This window comes from Thamnophis elegans, chromosome 2 (assembly GCF_009769535.1).
Source record: "Thamnophis elegans isolate rThaEle1 chromosome 2, rThaEle1.pri, whole genome shotgun sequence".
NCBI classification, from domain to species: domain Eukaryota; kingdom Metazoa; phylum Chordata; class Lepidosauria; order Squamata; family Colubridae; genus Thamnophis; species Thamnophis elegans.
Genome location: NC_045542.1, coordinates 2,380,677 through 2,392,218, shown reverse-complemented (window position 1 = coordinate 2,392,218; position 11,542 = coordinate 2,380,677). Strand labels below are relative to the sequence as shown.

Here is an 11,542-nt window from a genome sequence, read left to right as displayed (position 1 = left end):
AACTCCCAGAGTTCCTCAGCCACCTGCTTACCTCCCCATGCTCTCTTGAGTTCCTTACTTGGGACTCCTGCTGTCAGCATTCCAAGTATCATGTAGAATTAAATCAGAGTCCAAGGCAAAACGATCCTTAAAGTTCCAATTTAATAAAGCAGATATCTTAGCACATCTGGGTTAATCCCAATTCTGGAAATGACATCAGAATCCCACCCAGTTAAAAGTTCATGATCTTGTCCCCACACTCACAATCCATCATATGGTCCAATCTTCTTCTTCCATGCTGGCATCCACACCCAGCTGCTTCCGGTCAGGTGTAAAAGTGCGGAGACAAAAGATGACCTTGGCTTCTAGTAAAGAATGATAACAATACATTCCGCAATCCTACTCCTGTCTATTCCCCCCTCCCATCAACTATACTAATGAAACAGCATAATGAAATAAGAGGAAGTGTGGCAGGCCAAACTTCTAAAAGGAATATAATTGCAGGCCTGACACCTGCCTCTTTCCACTGAACAACCCATGTGTGATGCAGCACTGAGCAACAAAGATTCTGGTCACAATTATGGTCCTTAGGTGTGGACCAGCATGTAATGTGCTCCCACTGACCAACATTCAGGCTGCTGTTGCACTTTGGACCACTTGAAGCTTCTGAGAGCATATGTAATAGTTCAAGTAGGAGTCACTAATGGTGAACAATAGGGACAATATTTGAAATGCTGCACATACTCCCTAAATCCATGTTTCCCTGTTACAGAGGAACTGCACGCTGAAGTATGTTATGCAGAATGCTTATTGCACCGGGCAGCCCTCATTTTCCTCCAGGTAAGAAATTATTCTCTTTCCAGACTTAATCGCACATTCTATCCCCATCGTTTACCGTAGTTCCCAACTTTGAGAGAGAATTCTACGATAGAGAGGTGCAAGAAACATGGAAGGCAGAATCCACAGAAATACATTTCAGCATTTTGCTTCCTGGATAGAGCTTGTGCATTGAGTTTGTTTATCTATCAGAGTTTTAGTTTACCTTTATTATTTTATAGGTAATTCAAGATGTCAAACGTTCATAATCCTCCTTTCTCCTCCTCTTTTCCCCCCCCCACAACAACACGTGAAGTCGGCTGAGCTAGCAATAGCAATAGCAGTTAGACTTATATACCGCTTCATAGGGCTTTCAGCCCTCTCTAAGCGGTTTTACAGAGTCAGCATATCACCCCCACAGTCTGAGTCCTCATTTCACCCAGATAGATAGATAGATAGATGATAGATAGATAGATGATTGATAGATAGATAGATAGATGATAGATAGATAGATAGATAGATAGATGATAGATAGATGATAGATAGATAGATGATAGATAGATGATAGATAGATAGATAGATAGATAGATAGATAGATGATAGATAGATGATAGATAGATAGATAGATAGATAGATAGATGATAGATAGATAGATAGATAGATGATAGATAGATAGATGATAGATAGATAGATGATAGATAGATAGATAGATAGATAGATAGATAGATAGATAGATAGATGATAGATAGATAGATAGATGATAGATAGATGGATAGATAGATGATAGATAGATAGATAGATAGATAGATAGATTGATAGATAGATAGATGTAATAGCAATAGCAGTTAGACTTATATACCGCTTCATAGGGCTTTCAGCCCTCTCTAAGCGGTTTACAGTCAGCATATCGCCCCCACAGTCTGAGTCCTCATTTCACCCAGATAGATAGATAGATAGATGATAGATAGATAGATAGATAGATAGATAGATAGATAGATAGATAGATGATAGATAGATAGATAGATGATAGATAGATAGATAGATAGATGATAGATAGATGATAGATAGATAGATAGATAGATAGATAGATAGATGATAGATAGATAGATAGATAGATGATAGATAGATAGATAGATAGATAGATAGATAGATAGATAGATAGATAGATAGATAGATAGATGTAATAGCAATAGCAGTTAGACTTATATACCGCTTCATAGGGCTTTCAGCCCTCTCTAAGCGGTTTACAGAGTCAGCATATCACCCCCCACAGTCTGAGTCCTCATTTCACCCAGATAGATAGATAGATAGATGATAGATAGATAGATGATTGATAGATAGATAGATAGATGATAGATAGATAGATAGATAGATAGATAGATAGATAGATGATAGATAGATGATAGATAGATAGATGATAGATAGATGATAGATAGATAGATAGATAGATAGATAGATAGATAGATAGATGATAGATAGATAGATAGATAGATAGATAGATAGATAGATAGATAGATGATAGATAGATAGATAGATAGATGATAGATAGATAGATGATAGATAGATAGATGATAGATAGATAGATAGATAGATAGATAGATAGATAGATAGATAGATGATAGATAGATAGATAGATGATAGATAGATGGATAGATAGATGATAGATAGATAGATAGATAGATAGATAGATAGATAGATTGATAGATAGATAGATGTAATAGCAATAGCAGTTAGACTTATATACCGCTTCATAGGGCTTTCAGCCCTCTCTAAGCGGTTTACAGTCAGCATATCGCCCCCACAGTCTGAGTCCTCATTTCACCCAGATAGATAGATAGATAGATGATAGATAGATAGATAGATAGATAGATAGATAGATAGATAGATAGATGATAGATAGATAGATAGATGATAGATAGATAGATAGATAGATGATAGATAGATGATAGATAGATAGATAGATAGATAGATGATAGATAGATAGATAGATAGATGATAGATAGATAGATAGATAGATGATAGATAGATAGATAGATAGATAGATAGATAGATAGATAGATAGATAGATGTAATAGCAATAGCAGTTAGACTTATATACCGCTTCATAGGGCTTTCAGCCCTCTCTAAGCGGTTTACAGAGTCAGCATATCACCCCCCACAGTCTGAGTCCTCATTTCACCCAGATAGATAGATAGATAGATGATAGATAGATAGATGATTGATAGATAGATAGATAGATGATAGATAGATAGATAGATAGATGATAGATAGATGATAGATAGATAGATGATAGATAGATAGATGATTGATAGATAGATAGATAGATAGATAGATGATAGATAGATAGATAGATAGATAGATAGATGATAGATAGATGATAGATAGATAGATGATAGATAGATGATAGATAGATAGATAGATAGATAGATAGATAGATAGATAGATAGATGATAGATAGATGATAGATAGATAGATAGATAGATAGATAGATAGATAGATAGATAGATAGATAGATGATAGATAGATAGATAGATAGATGATAGATAGATAGATGATAGATAGATAGATGATAGATAGATAGATAGATAGATAGATAGATAGATAGATAGATAGATGATAGATAGATAGATGATAGATAGATAGATAGATAGATAGATAGATAGATAGATAGATAGATGATAGATAGATAGATGATAGATAGATAGATAGATAGATAGATAGATAGATGTAATAGCAATAGCAGTTAGACTTATATACCGCTTCATAGGGCTTTCAGCCCTCTCTAAGCGGTTTACAGAGTCAGCGTATCGCCCCCACAGTCTGGGTCCTCATTTCACCCAGATAGATAGATAGATAGATGATAGATAGATAGAAGATAGATAGATAGATAGATAGATAGATAGATAGATAGATAGATGTAATAGCAATAGCAGTTAGACTTACATGCCGCTTCATAGGGCTTTCAGCCTCTCTAAGCGGTTTACCAGAGTCAGCGTATCACACCCCCACAGTCTGGGTCCTCATTTCACCCAGATAGATAGATAGATAGATGATAGATAGATAGATGATAGATAGATAGATAGATAGATAGATAGATAGATAGATAGATAGATGTAATAGCAATAGCAGTTAGACTTACATGCCGCTTCATAGGGCTTTCAGCCCTCTCTAAGCGGTTTACAGAGTCAGCGTATCACCCCCACAGTCTGGGTCCTCATTTCACCCAGATAGATAGATAGATAGATAGATGATAGATAGATAGATAGATAGATAGATAGATAGATAGATAGATAGATAGATAGATGTAATAGCAATAGCAGTTAGACTTACATGCCGCTTCATAGGGCTTTCAGCCCTCTCTAAGCGGTTTACAGAGTCAGCAAATTGCCCCCACAGTCTGGGTCCTCATTTCACCCACCTTGGAAGGATGGAAGGCTTCCAAGTCGGGTGAGATTAGAACCGCTGAACTGCAGATAACAGTCAGCTGAAGTGGCCTGCAGTACTGCACCCTAACCACTGAGCCATCTCCGCTGAGAGAGAGTGACTGGCTCTGAGTCACCCACCTCACCTTCATGTCTAATGGGGAACTAGAACTCACAGTCTCCTGTTTTCTAGGCCAGCACCTTCACCAGTAAACCAGACTGGCTCTCTGGAAATTTTCAGTCTCAGTTAACCAATATCTGTGCCACTATGGAAATTGCAGGACAAATAGAGCAAAAGCATTCTTTTTCCCCCCCAACTGCTGTTCTTTTGATTTCCCCATTTTCCTTGTAGTCCCTTCGGTGTTAGGAAACTACTATTTCACTCGAAGGCTGATGTCTATGTGTGTATGTCAAAAATCAGCAAGATGATGATGGTATCAAAAATGCAGTGCCCACAATGCAAGTTCCTGTCTGTACAAGACATCAGTGTCACCTGCATCTTCAAAAGGATTGGAGCTGCATTCCTGCCATCTTTGACACGTCCACAGACGTAGCTTGCACCCATGTGTGAGAACTGTATTAGGTTTCTTGGAGGAAAACAGAATCTGGTTGCAAAACACACGAGAGATACTGTTCTATGAAAAAAAATCAGTCAAGGGAGTGAGATATAGACAATGGTGGGATTCAAATAATTTAACAACCGGTTTCTCTGCTCTGATGACCAGCTGGTTACACGGGGCTCGGTGGTCATGTGACTGGGTGGGCGTGGCCAACCCAACGTGACTCAGGTCGATGGGCGCTTCGCTTAGCTGTGACAATATAATAAGGGTTAACCGGAGAGGCAGTTTCTGTAAGCAGGGCAATAAAGATTAGGCTAGAAATAACACCAGAATGTTTCCTTCCTGCCTTCCTTACAGGATTAGCCCTGTAAAGTGGAAAAAAACAAAAGGAGATTTCTTCCGACAATCGGTTCTCCGGACTGCTTAGAAACTTACCAACCGGTTCTCCCGAATAGGTGTGAACTGGCTGAATCCCACCACTGGATATAGATAGCTGTCTAGAGATTAATTTTCACCACTTATCTTGAGATAGCAATAGCAATAGCAATAGCAGTTAGACTTATATACCGCTTCATAGGGCTTTCAGCCCTCTCTAAGCAGTTTACAGAGTCAGCATATCGCCCCCAACAACAATCCGGGTCCCCATTTCACCCACCTCGGAAGGATGGAAGGCTGAGTCAACCTTGAGCCGGTGAGATTAGAACCGCCGAACTGCAGATAACAGTCAGCTGAAGTGGCCTGCAGTGCTGCACTCTAACCACTGCGCCACCTCGGCTTAATTAATTAATTAATTAATTAGATTAATTTCTTTTGGTGAAAGCAAGATGGGGTGGGTGGGAGGGGATGAAGCTTCAACACTTCAGCAGTCATCCTGCTGGTGGCCAAGTGTGATGAATGCCTTGGATGAAGTGCTGTGTGTCTATGAGTGACATTGCCTAGATAGACATCATCCCAGCGAACTGAAGATGTTTGATTGAAGGAGACTTTTTGCTTCTTACAGGATGAAAACATGGTTAATTTCATAAAAGGAGGACTCAAGGTGCGTAACAGCTACCTCATCTACAGGTGAGTTGGGAAGGCAGGTCTGGGTAAAAGAAGGGGTAAAGTCACAGGTAGGAATGAGGAAGAGCATTAGTGAGGAGTATGAGACAAAGACAAGCACCACACGCCGCATTTTGGAATGGGAAAGTCTTTTTGGTCCACTTGTCACAGAGAGGCATGTTTAGATGGTGACCGAAGGCACAAGAGGAAGCATTACAACGTTTAAATCTTACCCTCCGTTTAAACTCTGTAGATTGATGAGACACAGGCTATAGCAACAAAGATGTTTCCCATGCTAAGCTGAAGGAAAATCATGCTTCCTTCAATCTTGGTGCCTTCACAGTGTAACCCTTACAATGCATCCAGAAGGGGTCCATGCTCTGCTGATGTCCATACATGTTAAGCACAACATTCCTATGGCAAAAATTGGTGACCCCCTCAACTAAAATTCCAGCCCCATCCAACATCATCCTTCATATTAAAAGCCTCTTGTCGGCTAAAGTTTTTTGGAAAAGGATCAAAAATTGGCTGGAGGCAATAACAGGGGTTAAAATAGAATGGAAACCTGAAGGTTTTTTTTATTAGAAATTATGTCTGCGAAATACAAAAAAGAAATCCAGTATTTAATACTACATATTATTTCGGCGGCAAGGATTGCCTTTGCCCAGAAATGGAAAAACAAATTAATCCCAAGCGAAGATGAAATAATAAGAAAGGTTATGGACTGTGCCGAAATGGACAAACTAACTAAAGAAATCCAGAGAAAGGAAGAATCAGAATTCTACCAGATATGGGATAAATGGTATAGGTGGATGGAGGAAAGAAACCAGAATCAATGAAGGAAGATAACAAAACTCATAAAATAATAGTTATGAGTAAATAAGAGGGTTAAGAATGGTGAAATCCAAATGAAATACAATAGAAGGGAAATAATATAAGGTGAGTGGTATCGATTGATGATTGCTATAAGAAGAACAGGAAGCTCCTGTTCGTATTGTATAAATGTGATGTACGTCTAATTTGTGTGTGTGTGTATTTTACATGTTTGTTAATTAAAAAAATAAAAGCCTCTTGTCATGTACAATACCCCAGTTCCTCTCTGCATTTTGCAGAGTCCCAAGGGAGTGGGCGGCATACAAATTAAAGTTCAAAGTTTCCTTTGCTTTTTCTCATCAACATCTGATTTTTTTAAAAAACTATGGATTGACTATGCAACCTTTCAGCCACTAAGTGGCAGCAAAGAGTTATATTGTTTATGTAGTCATTCTTGGCTTTTCTCTGATGGTTATCTGGACCATTTTGACCATGATGCAATCTCTGGTGGTCATATTTTTGAATAGCTGGAGTTTGGGAAAGGGGCTTAAGCTCTGGGAATCAATGAGGAAGTTGTAAAACAAGATGACAAGAAGAAATGACCCAGAACTCCCTGGGAGCACCAACCACTGCCAAGTAATGGTTCATCTGATAGGCTACAAGAGTTGAATCCTTTTATTACGTGCCTTAAATCTAAAATGAGTCATCAATTTCAGTATTTTGCTACCTCTTTATCCTCCAATGAACTATTGGACTGTTGGGCCATTTTAGATGGCAGCATTGTTAAATATCTCTTAGCTATTTGCTAGCACATTTATTCGGTCAACAGGCCAACTGCGCAGTCAAACAACAACAGAAACAAGAACAATCAGCAACTCACAGAACTGAGTTTTTCAATTGTGTTGTCCATAGTGTTCTATAATCAGGAACGCTATGCTTAAGCTTGTTCTTGGTTATGTCCTTGTTCCTGCATGTTAATTGAATCTGCCTAATCAACAGGGGAAAAGGCTGTGGGCACTCTTTCATCCAATCCCCCAAAGAGCCGAGGTGGCGCAGTGGTTAGGATGCAGTACTGCAGGCCACTTCAGCTGACTGTTATCTGCAGTTCGGCGGTTCTAATCTCACCGGCTCAGGGTTGACTCAGCCTTCCATCCTTCCGAGGTGGGTGAAATGAGGACCCAGACTGTGGGGGCAATGTGCTGACTCTGTAAAACCGCTAGAGAGGGCTGAAAGCCTATGAAGCGGTATATAAGTCTGTTATTGCTATTGCTATTGCTATCCTAGCCAAAGGGGGATGAGAGAAAGAGAAGAGGAACTGAGACTAGAAGGGATGGTTCCACACCAGTGGTGGGATTCAGCCAGTTTGCACCAGTTCGTGAGAACCGGTTGTTAACTTTCCTGAGCAGTTTGGTGAACTGTTGTTGGAAGAAAATAATTAGGGCAGAGAACACGGTTGTTAAATTATTTGAATATCACCACTGTTCCCACACATAACTGGCAGAACCAAGGGGAACCACCAGGGAACTGCTGATATAAAGCATGATGCTTTTAGTCACAGGCCCACATATTGCCAAATCAACTCATATGCATTTATTCCCAGTTTTTCTTTAGATCTTGCTTTTTCTTCTGTTGAGTTTGAAATGATAGATTTGAATTTCCTTCCCTTTATCTTGTGATGTGCATGTGAGGTCAGTGAGGAACCTTAGTGATTTTTTTCCTAAAATGAATGGAGATATAGTAGTTCAAAAGAATGTAAGTTACTATCCTTTGTGTTATCTTTTGAGTCTATGACACACACACACACAACTTCATGTAAACAGTGCAAAGTAATTAAGTTATTGAAAAGCTGGAGTACTGGTAGGTATCAATTCCGTCTTTATTGATCTATATATGTTTATCTTCCTGACAAGCATCATCTTGTTCTGGATCAGAGGTTTAAATTTGGACATCGGTTAGAGTGTCATATAGGGAATGAATCGAATTCCCTGTATGACTAAAAGCCAGGTTTAGAGTGAAGAAGATCTATGAAATAGAACCCCTTTTCTTTTTATGGTAGTTTCGGGCGATTAAATTGGCAATGGAATTCTGTAACCCTTTTTTTAAAAAAATATTTGCAGAGAGCTGAATGCTTTCATCCAACCTTGTTGCTTGCCTGCAAACTCTGTCCGTCTCCATCTGGAGGGGGGGATTTCTCTTGGCATTGGTGCCTTCAATTTGGTGAGTTGAATATGCTTCCACAGCTTCTTTTTTTTAATTAAAAGTTTTAATAAGTTTTACAATTATATACCTTTCCCCTTCCCTCCCTCCCCCCCCAATCCCACATCCCCTCCCCCCTCCCCCCCCACAACCTCCCAGAGCAAATACAGAATATAAACATTTAGCAATCACCCACTAAAATAAACTAATTAACTTTAGCATCGTCCCTTCGCTTGTACTTTAACTCCCCTTTGATAAAGCTAATTTTAGATAAGTTGTAACATTCCTTGTTCATTCATTCAAAAGCTATGTGAAATTTCTTAGTCCCATATTTACTTTGAATATAATCAGTCCATCTTCTCCATTCCAACTTGTATTTCTCATCTGAATGGCCCCACAGCTGCTTAAGGGGTATAGAAAGTTATGTTTATGACAGAAACTGAACTCCAAGAGACAAGCCATTTTTTTTTTTTTCCAGAAGTAACCCACTTAGTTTTCACTTGGGCATTACAATGCTGTTCTGTAGTTGCAAATGGTTCCACCACAAAACCGTGGAGGACAAAATCGCGCTCGACGAAAGCGCGCATTTGACGTCATCACAGCGCGACGAAAACATCACGCTGTGATCGAAAAATGTAAAAAAAAAGCGAAAACCTTACCCTAACCCCCCCAAACCTAACCCTAACCCTAACCCTAAACCTAACCCTTAACCTAACCCTAAATCTAACCCTAAACCTAACCGTTAACGTAACGCTAAACCTAACGCTAACCCTTAACCTAACGCTAAGCGTAACCCTAACGCTCTAAACCTAAACCTAACCCTTAACCTAACCCTAACCCTAACCCTAAACCTAACCCTTAACTTTATGTGAATCGGCTTGCTTTAATTTTAATTTTATTTCAATTTTTAATTTTTTTCGTCACGCTGTGATGACGTCACATGCGCGCTTTCGTCGAGCGCGATTTTGTCCTCCGCGCTTTTGACGGGTCACAGTTGCAAATGTACAGGTTGACAAATATATACAGATATGTGGAGAGAACAGCACTGGTTGTGGGTATTAAGTAGCTACTGTATTAAGATATTGCCAGCTAAAATTGTTTCCAAGGTTTGAAGATCAGCACCCCAGGTTATTTCCCCTTCCTTCATTCCTGTGTCTGGGATAATTGGTTCTGATTTTTTTTTTCACAGCAGGTACGGTATTTATCTCTGCTATCATATTATCAGAGAGCCTTAGCCCACAGGGCTGGCAGGAAGAAAACCTCAAAGGCTGAAAAAACTCTCCTATGATTAAAGGTTACATTCCATGGGGTATTTAACTGAGAAAAAAGCAGGATGTCATAGAAGTTCATAAAATTATGCATTGTGCAAAATGTTAGACACCATCAGGCTCTCTGTAAGAATGACAATACTTCTTGAGTTGGCATTGGTGGACTACACACGTTCAGCTCAAACTTTAGCATATGATGTAGTGAAGAATCTTTATAGCAGTGTTTCTCAACCTTGGCAACTTGAAGATGTCTGGACTTCAACTCCCAGAATCCCCCAGCCAGCATTCGCTGGCTGGGGAATTCTGGGAGTTGAAGTCCAGACATCTTCAAGTTGCCAAGGTTGAGAAACACTGCTTTATAGTATTGCATACTAGGCTGTACAGTAGCATTTACTACAATTGATTGGGTTGTCTGTTTTTAACCTGCCTTATTGTAGTTTTATCCCCGCACTACTTTTTAATTCTTTCCCCATGATTTAATCAAACTTTTGCCTTGTGCTTTTCAGTTCTGGAAGTGTGTAGCTGTTGCTTGTTGATAGATCTGATCTTTCTGCTCTGAGAAAAATCTGGCTCTCCGTTTAACTCCTAAAGATAGAGATGCTCTTCTGCATTTCTTACAAAACTGAAACACAAACAAATGATGGATTATCCAATGATGCAGAATGGGATAATATTTCACAGAGCACTAAGGCGATTTGTGATATTCACTTCATACAGTGGGGTAAAATTCACAAATTTAGACGGCTTTACAAAGGGATTAGAGAGATTTGAGAAAAATAAATCACCCCAGAATTAAAAGGATTTCTGGAGTGATGGAAAATTGGAGTGATGGAGTGATGGAGCTATACCATAGTATAACTGTTCTGACAACCCCCCCCCCCTTGTCCTACACCAAAGCACGCCGAGACAAAGATACAGCAAGGATTTATTAACACACAGACAGGACTTTGGCAGCAATCCAGCACAGACTAACCTTGGCAGCAATCCAGCCTGCGAAGCTAGCCACGAGAGTTCTCCAGCTCTAGTGAATACGTTGACTCCTGCAACGGGCGTGTGCACAATCATTCCTTTTATAGTCTTGAGAGGAGCCTAATTACCACCAGCTGAGTGCAATTATCTCCTGTAACTGCGTAACTGTTCCTTACGCCTATTAGCTCTCCATTGCCGAGCGTCCAGGAACAACTCCCTTGTCTCCTCCCCACTGCTCCAATGCATGACATCAGGATCACACTCCCTTGTCTCCTCCCCACTAGTCCAAGGCTCAGGCGCCTCCTAGTGGCCAACCAGCCTCTCTGTGCCCTGCTTGGAGTCGGAACCCTGTCCAGGGTCCTCCACATCCTCCAGAGCCGGCTCATAGGGCCCCTCGCTGTTGGAGTCTGGTGGCAGGTCCAACGGCTCCTGCTGGGCCATAACAATAACTATCTTCATTGCCCAACCCCACTCCATT

The 11,542-nt window shown here is 39.9% G+C and overlaps 1 protein-coding gene across 1 annotated transcript in view; it reads left to right on the top strand.

Annotated features, from left to right (window-relative positions):
• Positions 1-11,542, top strand: part of LOC116502716 (tetratricopeptide repeat protein 39A-like) — a 47,522-nt gene that overhangs the window by 15,415 nt on the left and 20,565 nt on the right. Inside the window, exons 5-7 of the mRNA XM_032208616.1 lie at positions 752-819; positions 5,778-5,842; positions 8,749-8,848. Of these exons, the coding sequence (XP_032064507.1) occupies positions 752-819; positions 5,778-5,842; positions 8,749-8,848 (233 nt within the window). The remainder of the gene's footprint in view (positions 1-751; positions 820-5,777; positions 5,843-8,748; positions 8,849-11,542) is intronic.